Source organism: Pygoscelis adeliae, unplaced genomic scaffold (genome assembly GCF_000699105.1).
Source record: "Pygoscelis adeliae isolate BGI_AS28 unplaced genomic scaffold, ASM69910v1 Scaffold183, whole genome shotgun sequence".
Classification (NCBI taxonomy): Eukaryota; Metazoa; Chordata; class Aves; order Sphenisciformes; family Spheniscidae; genus Pygoscelis; species Pygoscelis adeliae.
The window spans coordinates 606,561-623,472 of NW_008824536.1; the positions used below are offsets into that span (position 1 = coordinate 606,561).

A 16,912-nucleotide genomic window follows, 5' to 3' on the forward strand; every position below is an offset into this window, starting at 1 on the left:
CCCAGCCAGCGGGGGTCGGCCGTGGTCTTGGGGGTGGAAACCTGTCTCGGTCTCTGTCCGCACCCCTCGTCTGCCCGGAGCACTGAGCAGTGCTTCTCCCGATAGTCCCTGCCTTGTCGCAAAGGTGGAGTAAGTTTATCAGACCACCGAAAGTAGTTTTTATTGCTCGCTCGGCTGTTTTAATCTCCCAGGGTCTCGCTGGGGAGATTTTGGCGGCGATGGTTGCAGTGGTAAAATGGGGGAAATCGCGTTGAGAAGATTTTGCTCGGTGAGCAGTTCTGCTGTGTCTGCTGAACACCTAAAGGAGGCGGTTTAGACGTGTCATGAGAAGTCTTTCATCTGTACTAAGGATGTATCTTATTCGATTGTAATTTTGGCCCAATATTGCACTGATCTGGTTTGTTTTGTTTCAATGACTGCTGGGAAAAGTCTTAAAGGCATAGGGTATACTTCATATAATCACTGCTTTCAGAAAGTCTCCAGTGCAAGTCCAACTGTTGCAGTGAATCAAAATAAAGAGGAAAAGAAAAAAGAAAATGAAGCTGTGAACAGACATCGGAATGATGTAAGTGGTTATTTTATACCATAGAAGAAGGAGTATTGTTTGGCTAGGTTCAGAAGAGGTGCTGAAATCTGAAATACTTTGCTGTGCTTTGAAATCCCAGATTTTGGGAAGAAGGCTTGCTCTAGCATGCATATAGAAAAAATCATTATCTAGGAGCTTCATCTTGCATGTAATTAGTAGGGTTTCTTATACATTCTTGGATCTCTACTTTTTATGTAACAAAAGGGTTTGGGCTATTGGGAAATAAGGGTCAGGATACTGTGGTTCCTAAAGAGAGTGATGGTTCATGAATAGTTAAACAGCATGCCTGATGATCGAAATAGGATGTTGGCAGCACTAGCGGTAGTTCAATAGATCTTAATAATTCACTTTATGCTAAACTGAAGGAAACTTCCCGTAAACTATCTTATTTGAATCTGATGCTTTGAATGGACTGGCAGAAGTGAGGGCTTGTTGGAGTGATGCAAACTTCTCTAGGATGTCAGCCAAATACAAATTCTGGGGCAGGAATATAGGCTGCTTTCTGATGTCAAACTCACAAAGCCATTTAGGCCCAGATTGATGAAGGTGCATTGGAAAATTGGAAAGCCGCTATAAAATAGTCAGCAAGTTGGATGGGACTATCCTGTGTATAATTATTTACAAATACTTTACTGCATATTAGTATAAATTCTAGTACAGTGAAATCTGGTCTCAGTTGGAACCTCTAGGGTTGCATGAAGACCGTAAATCCTTTTATTCTATTTCTCTCACAAATATGTATGTGTATGATTTAATTTATTTGTTACAGCTGCAGTGTGAGCCAAGCTTCATAGAAGATAGACTGAAGCTTTATGAAGCACTGAAAAAAGAACATGATGCTTTGCTAGCTTACAGAGCGGCCAACCAGAGCAAACCTATCAAAATTAGTCTGGCAGATGGAAAGATGGCTGAAGGGGAATCTTGGAAAACCACTCCGTACCAATTAGCTGTAGGAATTAGGTAACCTGCAGATTCAAGGAGTTGTACTTTTGCAGTGATAAATCTGTTACTATCATTTGTCTCTTGCCTTGTTGCATGAAATATATGTGTTATGGTCGGTGGATGGTGACTCTCTCAACTTGGTTTATTTGGAAAGCATTGAAACTTCAGCTTAACGCAGAAGAAACAACTGGGTTAAGTTTTTGTTCGAAGTGATGCTTGAAGTTCTGTGCTGGGATCATAATGCTTGCTTCCAATTAAAAAATATAACAATCAGTGAGTCTGCTAGGAATTTATAGAGACATCTGAAGTTTTGTGAGTTACCGGATAACAGTAGAAACTGTTGTTAGAAGCAGTCTTTCCTCCAGATCCCCAGCACTGAAAACTGTTGAATGAAACTTTAAGACCTTAAGGGTCTATACCTGGAAAGTAGAAAAGTGTTTAAGAAGACCACAGAAACAAAAATTAAAGGTCTTTAGGTGCTACGAGATGTGGGTGGGGTCTCACGGGGGTTTAGAAACCTAAGCACTTTTGCAAATCTGAACCTAAATATTTTGTCTCTTGTCATAATTTGTGTTTTTTAGTCAAATGTTGGCTTCAAATGCAGTCATAGCCAAAGTGAATGGTGAACTGTGGGACCTGGATCGTCCACTGGAGGGAGATTGTACTCTGGAGCTGCTTATGTTTGATAATGAAGAAGCAAAAGCTGTGAGTAGGCACTCGCTGGTTTCTGCTTGATTAAAGGAACTAATGACATGAAATTGATTGCAGCGTTATGCTTTTAAAATCTTGAATTAAAAAAAAAAATCCCCAAAACTATTCAAGTAATGTATTTGTCACAATTCAACAAAGAAGATTAGATACTAAGTACCTATAATCTATAGGTGAATAAAATCTTGGTGTTCTTCCCTTCTTTTACATAAACAGGTTATTTCTCAAACAAGATCTTACAGAATGTCTTGATTTGTATGCTAACTTGAAATAATTTGATGTTTTCCAAGACGTGTTCTATGGTTTGACTCTGCGTTTGAAGATCAGACACTGAAAGCAACAGTGAGGCTGTGTTACGGTTTTCTAAAAGTTGTCCAATATCAGATCTGAGTCATAAATAAAATCTACACCTCCTTGTACTGGCATTGTTTATTAGAAACTTAAGTAGGCATATCTTAGTCAATTAAACTATGAATATACTTAGCGACATACCCAAGATTTTTTTTTTAAATGGGATTCAGTCTTAAGCCTATGTTTATCTTCACGCAGTAGAATCAGACTTCATTTTGCCAAAGAATTATTCATGTGATTAAGCTTGTTTGAGGCATTTCAGGAGCCTGTAAAGGCTTTATCTTGTAGCGGTGGCTATGAAGTGGTCTGAATTAATAGGGGCTTAGAACATAAGACTGGTCTTCCTCTTCTGACATTTCAGGTAATGTGGTTTACAGTCCTATTAATAAATGTACTGTATGTGAACAATGGTCACTTAATTGGCTACATCACTTTAGATGCGGTTAGCATTGCATAGACTTTAAACTGACTGGAAACTAGCTTACAAATGAACAAGGTACAATAAGTACTAAGGTGACGGAATCGTGCAGAGGTATGATTATCTTTCAGGCTGCAATACGATGGGGCTTTATTGCTACATCTGTCATTATGTTAATCATTTAGCATACTTCAAAATGAGAACAGAAAATTGTACTTCTCACAGGATTTAAACAACACTGATTCCAGTGTATTTCCCATCTGCAGATAAACCTCTGTTTTGTTTTTTCTTTTTAGTTACACAATGCCAATGACCCCATGACTTGCTCACCTGACTTTATTTGCAGGTTTATTGGCATTCAAGTGCTCATATTCTTGGAGAGGCCATGGAAGGTTATTTTGGGGGCTGCTTATGCTATGGACCACCAATTGAGAACGGATTTTATTATGACATGTACACTGAAGATAGGTAAAATTTCAGTGTCTTAATGTTCTGTATTGAAGCTCAGTACTAGAATTATTTTTGTTCAGTCAGGTTTCTGCATGTTAAAAGTAATATCGTGTATCTAGTGTGGTTTAAAACTGACAGGTTAGTCTTCCTCATAGTATAGATCTGTGTGTACAGATATACTGAGTGTGTGTGTGTGTATTTAAATTCAAGAGCAGTGTTCAGACACCTGCTCTGTAAGACTTGCAGCTGTTGAATGTTCTGTGACAAAATGTAGAGTGTTTGGGTAAAACTTTCTGAAGTGCCTGGGAGATAAAGGAGACAGTTTCCTTGAAGAATCATGGGAGTTTGGTTTCAAAGTGCCATAGTCACTTGTAGAAATGGCACGTATGCATGTAATTCGTATAGGTGTTTACTGCTTTTCTAATCCTTGTGCACAGCTTTACGATTCTGTTTTTCCCTTGTTTATCTTTCTGTAGTCAGGGAGAATACTGAATCTGCATCAGCTGATAAACTAGCTCTTGCAGCTGGGTTGAGTCTTTTTTTTTTTTCTTAAATCATATATACATGAGCTACAGATCTTCCAGACATTTAAACTCGTCAAAGACTGTTCTAGAAGTGATTGCAATGGGTTTGTTCAGGGTGATGCCATTTGTGTTTCTGAGTTTAGTGTTTGAAAGTACAGCCGATTGTAAGAAATTAAGAAAATACTGTGACAAATCACAACACCACATCCTGTGGTTTTCAAATTAGACCAGTAGAAAGTGGTCACTTAATTATTTTGATATTCCCATTTTTTTATATTTCTTTTGCCTGTGTCTTTTTCTTTAGAGGTGTATCTAGTACTGAATTCCCGCTACTAGAGAATCGCTGTAAAAATATCATAAAAGAGAAGCAGCCTTTTGAAAGGCTGGAAGTCAAAAAGGAGATCCTGTTAGACATGTTTAAGGTAAGTCTTTGGAGTAGCTGTGATTCTGGTACAATGATCTTTTAAAATGTAACTTCTGTAACTTCTGTAAAATACTGCATGTGACTGACTCATCAGAATAGTACCTGTCTAGTAAAACAAAGAAAAAGAATAGCATCCTTCTCCCCTTCTCCATATCCCTTTCAAGTGTTCGGGATGTTTTCAGGCAATAATAAAAACAATTACTTATTAGACAGAAGCGCCTTAAGCTCAATGAGATCACAAAGAAATTAATACACAAAAGGCATAAGTTAATTCTGGCTCACTTGCAGAGACAAGTCAAAAAAGACTTTGTCCTCTAGTGCTCTGTTTTATACAGTGAATATTGCCAGTCTCACCGTACTGTGTTTTAATTGCCTGTCAGAAGTGCTTTGAGGTGTTCAGGTGGTAATCACTATGCTTAACACACCCTCAGGGAAACTAAGATATTTTTGTCTCTTTCCCCTCTTGTTTTATAACTCTTCTGAAAGGATGTTGAACTTTTGCATACATATATGTGATCATGTGATACTTTTTTTAAGTTGTGAGTGTCTTTCACTGATGCATTTGCATTATTAATACATAATTTTAAAATAGAATTTTATTAGCCATTTTATTGATGTTTCTGACTTTTCATGTTTCCCCACACAGTATAACAAGTTTAAGTGTCGTATCCTTAATGAGAAGGTGAACACACCAACTACCACAATATACAGGTAAAGAAAATTAAGTTAAAAGGTATTATGAAATATTTCTGTAGTTAGGTATATTTCATTTAAATTGAGAGGAGAAGAATATTTTTTTTTTATTCTAACTTCTGAATACTTGTGTGATTGGGACTTAAGTTTGCGATTAATATTGCTACTTATGTAAAATCAGATCTTTTGTTTCTCTGCTAGGACAAATTAGGTCTCAATTTGTGGACAAACAGCAAGTCCACTTTTCACTCATGCCCTCTGGTTTCAATAAAGAGGTTAAAATGTTACCACCCGTGACACTGAATTGCTGGGTAATGGGTAAAGCTAACTCTTAGCTCAGGGTGGGGTGAGGAACCTGTTCATTCAATTGCCAGGGATAAAACTAGTTAGCTGGAAAATGGCAGAACCATTTTTTTCTATTTGGTGTGCATAGTTTGAAATTTCCTCGCCAACTTTATCGAAGTTTACATACGGAACTATATAAATTGCTGAGTGTGTTACGGTGCTCTTGATAATGGATCAAGTGTGCTGAGTATTTACTGAGTGAATATTCCGATTCGGGTAGAAGGCACAATTACATTTAAGATGCACTGAATTTGCTGAGTGTTGCATATGTATGCTTATTAGTGTGTTTGAACATGTCGAGCGTTAACTTGTATGCCATTAGTGACTGTATTTAAAAATGTTGGAGTGTTTTGAAATAAACACTTTTTTTTCTTTTGGTGTATAGATGTGGTCCGCTGATTGATCTCTGCCGGGGTCCACATGTGAGACACACTGGAAAAATTAAGGCCTTTAAAATATTTAAGGTAACTTTAACTGTGCATTAAAACTTAACTAAACTATGGGTCACTTGGTCTATTTATGTATTTATTTCTCCTGAAGTGATTATGCTAGGGTCCTTTGTATTGTTTTCTTTGCTTATTCTGAAAATAGTCCTTCATTTCTTTCCCAGCTCCCATTGTACAAGTAGAACTACAGACTTTCATCATTCATCTGCTTCCAAGGTTTATTGATTCTTGACCATCACAATAGTACATCAGTGAAAGTTAACAGCATCTTTTTTTTTTATCAGAGTATTAGTGCAATAACATGCATGCTTAGACTATAATGAAGAGCACTGCAAAAATACTCAAGCTAGTAGTGACTAGATTAGCTGTGGAACCAATTATACCATGCACAGTATAGAAGTGCAGTGCCTAAGGCAATGTGGCAGTACTGTGCTAGTATCTCCAACCGGCACTACACTTTGTAGTACAAATGTCCTAGTTCGAGTCTGTACTAGCTGTCACATCTGCGCGGTGTGTGTGTGCGCACTCTGTTGTGCAGGAAATGAACATCCAAGATATTCATTGGGTCAGAAAATAGTATTTTGACCTTGTAAGATGGTACAGGAGGTACAGCGGACCCTGGCAGATCTGCAAGTGCTGCTGTTTGAAAATGGCATTGCTCACAGGAGAGCCAGAGACAGTGCTTGCAGATGCCTCTGGTTGTGATGTCGTTTAAGTTACTTGCAGATGCTAATTTTGGTAACCTTATTAGACTGACCTCATTGGAACATTCATCATAGTTGCTTTTGCTGGCTTCCTAACTGAAGTTTATGGAACTCTGAGTTCCAGGGATTAAATGTTAGATTGTCAAAACAGCTAGGATTTAACTGTGAGAGTGAGTTAGTTTTGCTTTGTCTTTCGTGTTTCCCTACTGCATTATGTTTTGAACGTAAACAAGTGCTGCCTTTTTAGAAGATAGAATGTGAGATAAAAACGAGGTACCTAAGCAGAATGAAAGTATGACTTGACCAGTCACTTTTGTTTGTCTTCTGTATTAGCATGCTGACTAAAAGGCAGTGCAAGTGTCTTTGTATTATAAACAAATGCTGGATGACTGCATATAATTCTTTTCCTAAGGAAGAAAATCATAACATTTGAATGCATTAGTGTTTATTCCGTCTTCCCCTGAGATTATATAATACTGTCTTAAAGTATGGGTTTTGTGCATCAGAATTCCTCTACGTATTGGGAAGGAAAACCTGACATGGAAACTCTGCAGAGAATATATGGAATATCCTTTCCTGATAACAAAATGATGAAGGAATGGGAAAAATTCCAGGAAGAAGCCAGAAACCGGGACCATAGGAAAATTGGAAAGGTACATTATTTCATGGTCCACTTCTCTTTTATGCTTCTATAATAGAATTCATTCTCTTTCGTTGTTTTTTTCCAATTTTTGACAGTTTGAATGGGAGCCAGTTCTATGAACTTCTTGGTGTCGGTTGTATTTTAAAATTTGAATTCTACAAACTCCACTTGTCACTTGCATACAAATGTTAAACTAACATTGGGAAGAAGTAACAGGGTAGTCCCTCGGTTTAGGGAAGTGTATCTTAAACCTTTCAATGTAGAGTCTTTTCAGATCCTACCTAAAACACTATATTTTTCATAAAAGAGAGAAATTAATGAAAACTGTATAAATAATACGGTTTGGTCATTCTTTGTTACAGGCATAAATAAGGTAATAGTTAAGTGTATGTACATGCAGTACTTTAGCTGCTGTTGTGAATATTGTTCATATATTCCTCTATTAGATTTAAATGAACAGATTTAATCTTAAATTGAGTGTAAGTCAGAAGACCTTAGATTGGCACAGATGAGGATTGTGACCTAATATCGGTCATGTTGGCATGCAGACTCCTAATTGTTGTCACCTTTGCTATAGTTTTGTAGTGAAGGTGGAGTGTTACAGAGGGTATTTGAGAGGAGACAAGAAGCTTTGTGGATGTTTAAAGGCACAACGGGCAGTACAGGTGAAAGCAGGGAGACATTTATTTGAAAAACTCACGTGTAAGTGAAAGTCAGCATCATTGGCCAAGAGGATGCAGGCATGAACCTCTCACTGCTTACTGGCAGACGTGAAAAAAGAGACTGTGAAGAGCCTTTATAAGCAAAGATGAACAATTGAGGGTAACTGAGAAGAGGAAGAGCCAATGAGGAGTTTACAGAAAACAGTGACAAAGGGAGGAAGTAGAAAAAATATCTTTACAGAAGTGTTCATGCTTATTTCTCTCTTAACTGATTAAGACTTTAATATTTGTGTAGTATTTGTTTGATGATTACTTCTATGCCTTTTCAAAAACAAATTATGTAGTAGAAATCAAACAACTTATCTAGTGTCTATGTATCTAATATCTATGATACTGAAGAGGCTAAGGTTCTCCAAAGATGTATCAGAGCCACACTGCTGAGCTTCTGTTTTTGAGACAAAATTCTGACAAAGAATGACTGGCTCACAAGCTTCAGCCATCAACCCTCAGATCTGATGGGTGTAGGCTTAATTGCTTTGGATACTAAAGGTAAGATTGGTTAAGGCTTCAGGATTTTGAGGAAATGTGTATTTACATAGTCAGAGAGTCGAATGGAATTCCAGTGTTACTACAAACTTCTAAGAGTAAGAACTACAGATAAATTCACTACTGTTGCTGAGAACTTGTAGACTTCTAGAAATCATCTTGTTACTGTAATATTTCATTTTTTGTGAACAGAGTCTCGACACGTGTGAAGTAGTCATGTTCTGGAGTTCAATCTGAAGTGGTGTTACAGCATTCTGTTTTTAATTTACCTAGGAGCAAGAACTCTTCTTCTTTCATGATTTGAGTCCTGGAAGCTGCTTTTTCCTCCCCAGAGGTGCCTTTCTTTATAACACGCTTGTGGATTTCATACGAGTGAGTATGTACTAATGTAACTCCTAACAAGCTTAATATCAGTTCTTGATCTGAAGTGATTGGCCATTCATAGCACTGAGCTATCCGCAGAAAGAGAAACATCTATGTGTGTAAACGTATACCAGATTTTCACTGTGATTATACAGGTCTAACCTTTTTGAAAATAGGGCAGAGTAAAGCATTGACCTGTGCTTTTTCCAGTTGTGCAAAACCTACACGTAGTCCTTTAGTCTCCCAGTAAATCGCCATCATAAGAACACAGTTAAAAAGAACTAGGCTTTTGCTTGTCAAAAGCTCTATCACCTTTTAAATGTTGAATTTGTTTTATAGGAGGAATATCACAGGCGTAATTTTACTGAAGTGGTATCTCCAAACATCTTCAGCAGTAAACTCTGGGAAGCTTCAGGACACTGGCAGCACTACAGTGAAAATATGTTCTCTTTTGAGATCGAGAAGGAGACTTTTGCCCTTAAACCGATGAATTGTCCAGGACATTGGTTTGTACTCTCAACTGAAAAACTTCTTATTTTACTATATTTATCCTTTGTGAGGCTCAGGGGAAATAAATGGAGTATTAATACACGTTTTTCATGTATGTTTACAATAGACTACTAAGCAACTAGTGTGTCTAGAGAGCTCCCCTGACAGGGTCCCAAAGCAGACCAAATACAATTCTTGTAGGAGGATCTTTCAGTAAGTCTGCACTAAGTGAGCTAGGTTTGTGCATGCTAATGGTACTAGTCTGTACCACTAGTAAATACAAATTATGTTGGATAGAGAGAGGCATCAGATGTGGTGTACCAAAAGAAGGTACAGATGAACCAGTCTCGATTGTTACTCTCACAGTGGTTTTTTTTTTCTAGGTGGTCTTTAGCAATACATTCTGAGTGCAGCACATTTTCTGTTTGTCTGCCTTTTAGGATGCAGACAACCTGAATGAATAAATACTTAAAAATACGATTACTGTCTGTACTGATCTTATTTTTAGTTTCTGTGTTGTCTTAAATCTTCTATAAGAAGGATAAAAGGAAGGTTCTTTCATGTTGCTCCTAGCTTGATGTTTGCCCATCGTCCACGATCCTGGAGGGAAATGCCTCTTAGACTTGCAGATTTTGGAGTTCTTCACCGAAATGAACTCTCTGGGACTTTAAGTGGCTTAACTCGTGTAAGGCGCTTCCAACAAGACGATGCTCACATCTTTTGCACAATAGAACAGGTAAAAAAAAAACCAAACCCTAAAACTCAACAACCCTCCCGCCACCGGTCAAACAAAAAAAAGAACCCCATCCCCTCCCCTCCCAGGGAAAACCAACATTAAAGAAAAAATCCCTGAAGTATTTCAACTCTAGCTTCTTCTATTGTGTTGCTTTGTAGCATAATGCTGATTTTGATGGGGTTTTTTGATAGGTTTAGGTGCTTCCTTAGTCGTCTAGTATTCCGTATTTCTTAACCTTCTGCAATATTGCTTAAGTCAATAGCCTGTTGAACTTAGCTTCTCTGCTACAAGTTTCTCAAATAGCAGTGCCATAATTTGTGTTATTTATTTTTCTCTTTGAAATTAAAAAATGCTTATATCAAAGAAGAAAACAGTGTTATTTGAGGGACGTTATTGATTGTGAATTATGTAATAAGATTTTCTGTATAGAATTTTTCTCCTTAGAAAGATACATTGGGCAACTAAATCCCAAAAGGTAAAATCTTTCGCATTTCCCATCTCCCCCTGCAAAGAAAAAAAGCTGTTGACCGCATTTTGTTTTCCATAGTAATGCTGAATAAATACTTCGTCAGCAATGCCATAGATTTTAGTGGGGCTAGGTGAAGAAATTGATGTACTCTTGTCAAGTCTGACTCATACTGGCTCCGGAAGCCCAGGCTTAGCAAGAACGTTACTTTTCTTGCCATGCTTTGAAGCCCCACCACCTTGGTTCTCTCTTCAAACCCAAATTTAGGTAATGGGCATAGGGTGTAATTTTCATGTGAATTTTTTTTTTTTTTTTTTTTTATTTAGTGGGCTCTTATATTCTGATTATGAGGAATTCGGTAAATCCAATTACATTTTTATGTAAGTAATTTTTAACTAATATATTTTGTTTACGTTTAAGATTGAAGAAGAAATTAAGGACTGTCTTGATTTCTTGAAGTCAGTGTATGCTGTCTTTGGTTTTACCTTTCAACTACATCTTTCTACAAGACCAGAAAATTATCTAGGAGAGTTAGAGATCTGGGATCATGCAGAAAAGGTAATTAATTTAAAAGCAAACAAACAAACAAAACCCTTAATATTTATATTTGCAGAGGTGGATATTTAACTAAGTTTGTTCATGTTGAATAGTGAAATTAGTGAAATCGCTTAAATCGGATGCTAAATATTGTCCTTAGTGGAAATGCTTGTTGAAAGACATCACATTAAATGTGAAGTTTCTGTATAAAATGAGAACTTTCTGATTCTTACTTAGACACTTATCTTGAACTGATTTGATTTTTATTAATCTTTTTTCCTGATTAATAACAACATTTGTACAAGGAACTACTCTTATTTCAAGATTATCATAAATGACTAAATGCTTGAACAATAGGAGTCGTGCTGCCTGTTTCAAAGGCAAGTGCTTTGACTGACAATAGTGAAAGGCCCTGCTATACCTTTTTTAATTATTGTCTCATTTTTATGATTAGCAACTTCAAAACAGCTTGAATAACTTTGGAGAGCAATGGAATTTGAATCCAGGAGATGGAGCATTTTATGGTCCTAAGGTTAGTGAATCAGCATTTTAATACAACTTTGGGATGGGCAAGAATACAGACACAATGCAGGCAAACTATATTTAGTAACCATGTTATTTTGCTTCACAGATTGATATTAAAATCAAAGATGCTATTGGCAGGTACCATCAATGTGCTACTATCCAGCTTGACTTCCAACTACCCATTCGATTTAATCTTACTTACGTTGGGTGAGTGGTTAAGCTAAATGTCTTCCTCTTAAGTGAAATAATTAAAAATGGTTACATTCTTTATCTGTAATTCCCATTAAACTGAGATGTATTAATGCTCTGTTGCTCACTTAACAAATGATTAGCCTGTATATCAGTAGCCTGGTTAGGAGGGGAAACATCCCCGGTGAGTAGAGGACTGAGTCACGAACTTGAAGATTCATTTCCTCAATGTAATGATAGCTCACTTTAATTGTAAATGCTACTGATTGCAGGAAAATTTAATGATGTCTTGTCTGCCAGTTCTGAAGACAACTGATCGTATATAATGTTAAAGGAAACTCAGCTGAATCACTTTTCGCTTTCAGCCTGGTCACTGCGTCTCCTTTGAAGACACTGCATACAAGTTCAAACGTGTCTTAAGGAGCTAGTATGTTTGTAATAAGTGCTTCATTCTTCTTATCAGATAAAGTTAGTTAACTTTGAACATAAACCAAATGCGAACAGTTTTTAATGAAAAAAAAAAAAAAAACTTTGGCTTCCGGCTAGGAAGAGGGATATTTATCCACTGAGTGAATTAATCTTAGTACCATGTCGACTTGAACACACATTTCCTGGGTTGTTTTTCTTGCTTGTTTTTTTGTTTGTTTTTGCATATTATAAAGAGTTTGATGGGGAAGATAGAATAAGAATGTTTGTTATTTTTTGGTCCTGCTGCATATTCTACAGTAGATGTCATAGCTCTTTGGTAGGTGATAATACCGTTACAAACAGCAGCTGACTTTTTTTTAATCACAGGATTGTAATTTAAGGCAAGTAATGAACAGCAAGGGCAGGTAAGATCCTGTGCAACAAAATAAAAGCAAGGCATAGCGGAAAAGAAAGAGCGAGGAAGAACATAAAATATTAAAATGCACAGAAATGGAGCTGAGTCAGTCGAGTGTCTTTTCAAACTTGGGAGTTTGTACCTACGCCACTAGCTACAGGCATGATTATTTTAAGTCACTATGATTATTCAGTATTCCTTTAAAAGCCCAGGTGGCTTAAAGAAAGTACGTTTTTAATAAAAACTGTAGATTTTGCCTAAGTATAAAAAACTAAATGTTGTCTTTCCGTGAAAAGTAGAATCAAAAATATTAGTAGGATTATCTGCGTGTGAGCTAAGAGAAATGTTTTTTTTCTTAAAAATTTTACTTATTCTTTTTCAGTAAGGATGGCAATGATAAGAAAAGGCCAGTGATTATTCACAGAGCTATTTTGGGATCTGTGGAGAGAATGATAGCTATTCTAGCAGAAAATTATGGAGGAAAATGGTATGTGGCACAAATGCAGTTCTAAGAAATGTTTAACAATGTAGAGAATACAGATCCTCCCTAATGTCCCATATATTATAATGCAAAATAATATCCCTAGAATTTTCTCAAAATTAGTAGGTAAGATTACAAGAAAAGAAGTCTAATTTTATGGTCTGAGTTGTATGATATCCTTTTATTAATAGTTCATTATTAGAAATTCAATTTCATGACATTACAGGAAAAATTATACATTAAAGCAGAAGTAAGAATTGTAATTGAGTGTATGTGTACTGCATTATTCTTGTTCCTCTTTTCTTAAAAACCATGCTTTTGTACTGGGAAGATGTTAGACATATGTAAAGCAGTTACTTATACAGACATGAATTAGTCCTAATATGTGAATTATTTTTTTAACTTGTAAGATGTATTGTTTCATCTTGAATAAGCTCTGAAGATATTTCTTCATTAATGTATTTAAAGTATTAAGGAAGAGTTAATTCTTACTTTCAGCCACCTGTCTGTCTGACTGTCCACTTTTCACTATAAAGTTATAAATAAAAGTGGAAACTATGCAAAAAAAATAAAATTGTGTTTAAAATTGTGAAGTCAGCTAGGAAGTGAACAGAAGATCAAAGTTCTGTATATGTCGTTTTACTGGAATCCATCTATTTGCTATTTTATGTGAACTTGAAAAGAGGAAGATAACATATTATCCAACATCCTTAGCTTAACATAAATACTTTTATAAAGTAAAGAAATCATTACTGGGGAACATGACAATGAATATGAATGCAAATGTAAAATGCACGTTTATTTCATATTTTTCTTGTCCTGCTTGCCAGGCCATTCTGGCTGTCTCCGCGGCAGGTCATGGTTGTGCCTGTGGGACCTACTTCTGAAGAGTATGCCCGGCAGGTGAGAGTAGGGCCTTCCTTTTCATAGTAGCAAGCAGTTTTAATAGCTCCTTAAGTACTTGTCCTAGAACAAAGAATGAATGCTTTCATAATTTTGGAGACACATTTTGGGGGGGAGAGGTAATTCTTCCATATAGTCCAAAATTTGTACAAGCCTCAGAAAGGGATATGTAACTTTAAGTGTTTTGGGTTCTGTTATTATGTACATACTTCAGTAATTATTGAAGAAAAAAACATTCTGGATGACAAACCTTATATACTAACTGATGTTTCATTACAGAATTACCGGCTTAAAGTAGGGGCAGAGCCGGTTTCTTCCATTTCCCTGCATGTATGCTCTTGACTACATTACATTTGACCATGGTTGTCTTTACCCCTCCCCCTGCTTTTCTTTTAATGCAAGCATAAGTGGTTTTGTTCCTTCTCCTCTTTCTCCTTTCTCAGACTGAGGAAACATTTTTGACATTCAGCAGTGTAGCTGTCTGAGGAGATCAGCAAATACTTGATACGGATGTTACCTTGTGTTGTCTTACAACTGCAGTCCTGCTAAGCCCTTAAGCGTGTGTGCAGTTTTCTTCAAATAACTTCATTGACTTCCTTATAATGATTCACAAGAGCACAATTATGCACATAAATGAATTAATTATTGGAAGAGATCAGGGACTACAGCATGTACAAATTTACGTTGTAGAATATACACTGTAATATTAAGTGAGTTTTTTGGGTTTCTTTTTAGGTTTGCAGCGAATTTTTTGAAGCAGGATTTATGTCAGATGTGGATCTAGATCAAAGTTGCACATTAAACAAGAAAATTAGAAATGCACAGCTGGCCCAGTATAACTTTATCTTAGGTAATTGCAACATCTTACGTTTCTGAATATCATTTAAGTTTTAATGTTGGGCAAAGAGTTTGTCTAGACTCTCATTTTGTAATGTAGGTAGTCAGTTTAATATTGTTTGTGATATGTCTTGCAGTGGTTGGAGAAAAGGAGAAAGCAAACAATGCTGTCAACGTGCGAACAAGAGACAACAAAGTTCATGGAGAGATTTCAGTATCTTCTGCTATTGAAAAACTCCAGAAATTTAAGAGTTCACATATTCCAAATGCAGAAGAAGAATTCTGATGTTGCTGTTAGGAAAAAAAATTATTAGCTGCCCATGTGAAACGGTGTTTCTTTCCTCCTGTACAGCAGTAATGCTCATCTGAGAGAATTTTCAGTTAATGGATACACAAAATAAGCAAATGTAGCAATGTTGGTGCTCCAGGAATAGCATGAGAGGGTAGATGCAACTGCCAACTCCTTTGACAATCCCATGGGATTCCAATCTGCGCGAGTCACAGAATACATATTTAAAAAGTCCTACACCTCTGCTAAAATATGTTGGTTTTGCTGTGGAAATCAATCAGGGCTGCACGAAGAGGAGGCTGGGAAGTGTACTGGCTGCTGCTGTGATGGCTGAGCTACCTCGCTCACGTAGCAGTTGCATAACTGACGTGACCTGGAACCCAAAGCTTGGCAGTTGGTAGGTGCATCAGCAGCATTTTGGTTTAGCTTTTTTCTAACTCCAGATTATGTGACTTTTTTTTTAGGCAGGGGGGGAGAGGAATAGCTTGATTCTTTCTGAATTTATGTTCACCGGCTACAAATACATTGGTGTCTGTTGGAAATCTCAGTGAAACAAGGCACTGATTGAGTTGGTGTGATAATTGGTTGCTGTAAAGGTGGTTGCCAAGAATGAAGTTGAATTACTCACCATATCTGTGTGTGGAAAGTGTTTTATTTTTTTCCTGTGTTTGCTGTCGATTTGGCTTTTTTCTAAAACAAACCTACCTTTGAAAAAACTTTGTGTATAATTTATTGCTGTATTTGCGTAGGATACTGAGAATGCTGAAACAGTGTGGTTGACAATCTTCATTTTAAAGCGCAACATGTTGGAATTTAAATTGGCTGTATTAATCTGACTTGTTTATGCTTATAAATGATTTTAAAGTTACTGTTGCAGGCAACTGAATCGGACTTTTTGGAGAGATGAATTTTTACCACAATTTTTTTTTCACTCTTATATGCTTTTTTTTTTAGTTACAGGGCTTAGATAGTGTTAAATATTACTCAATTATCTAAGCTATACAACTGTAGTTGTTATGATTTAAATATCACTGAAATGAAGCAGAAAATACTATTTAGTGCATAAGAGTTATACAAATACAAAGCTAGTGTTTCTTTTTGTCTGACACTTGTATAGACTTGTGTTCAGTAGGCCTATTTTTGGTTTTGTATTAGCTTGGTTTTCGGTATCTGTTTTTACCAACTGATTATCCCTCGCTTTTAAAAGAAAAAAAAAAAAAGAAATTGAAGGAACAAGGGCTGGGAAAGCATTCTGTTCCACTTTACAGAATTAATGTGGGCTGTGGAGGGTAATTTTTATTTATATTTATTATTAATATTTTATATAGAAATGTTTTTATGGACTGCAGCCTACATGGTACATGTGCGATGTATTCAGACTGCAGAGTTAAAACTTTGGGAGTTTTTACAGTGAATTTCTAGGTTTTGCAAATACAAGACTAATTTTTTAGCATACATGCATCTGTGCATTGTCAGATGGCCTGCAGTGATGAGAGAGGTCATTGAGGGATATAAATTAATAAAAATAACACAAATTAAAATTTTCTACAGGGAAAAATATGTAGAAAGAAGGACAGACAGGTACAGGACAGAGGGAGGAAAACAGTGTGCATGATCGGTAGCCCAAGATGGTAAACAGCATCGTAACGAATGACATTTCAAAAGATTTACTGAGGTTGGTAAAACCCGAAGCTGCGTTTTGTTTCCCCGGTGCCCCTGCAGAGTTGGCGGGGGGTGGGAAACGCCAGATGCAGTAGCGGGCTGACCGAAATCCGTGTTTTTCCGCGGTAGCTGCCGGCCGACCCGCGGTGGGCCCTCCCTCCCCTCAGGAG

General features: G+C 36.7%; 1 protein-coding gene across 1 annotated transcript; it reads left to right on the forward strand.

Annotated features, from left to right (window-relative positions):
* Positions 1-218: 218 nt before the first annotated feature.
* On the forward strand, positions 219-15,964 carry LOC103914873 (probable threonine--tRNA ligase 2, cytoplasmic). Its single transcript, XM_009321599.1, has 19 exons — positions 219-230; positions 473-565; positions 1,356-1,546; positions 2,110-2,233; positions 3,352-3,473; positions 4,284-4,401; positions 5,050-5,114; positions 5,827-5,905; positions 7,098-7,244; positions 8,716-8,814; positions 9,145-9,311; positions 9,868-10,030; positions 10,917-11,054; positions 11,488-11,565; positions 11,665-11,765; positions 12,953-13,057; positions 13,882-13,954; positions 14,690-14,804; positions 14,929-15,964. Exons 1-19 carry the CDS (start codon positions 219-221, stop codon positions 15,075-15,077), a joined length of 2,139 nt encoding a protein of 712 aa, XP_009319874.1. The 3' UTR covers positions 15,078-15,964.
* Positions 15,965-16,912: the final 948 nt, after the last annotated feature.

Excerpts from the sequence above, each read along its gene's own strand:
- LOC103914873 (XM_009321599.1), top strand. Across the intron at positions 5,115-5,826 it reads CCAACTACCACAATATACAG|ATGTGGTCCGCTGATTGATC; the intron begins GTAAAGAAAATT and ends TTTGGTGTATAG. Across the intron at positions 7,245-8,715 it reads ACCATAGGAAAATTGGAAAG|GAGCAAGAACTCTTCTTCTT; the intron begins GTACATTATTTC and ends TAATTTACCTAG.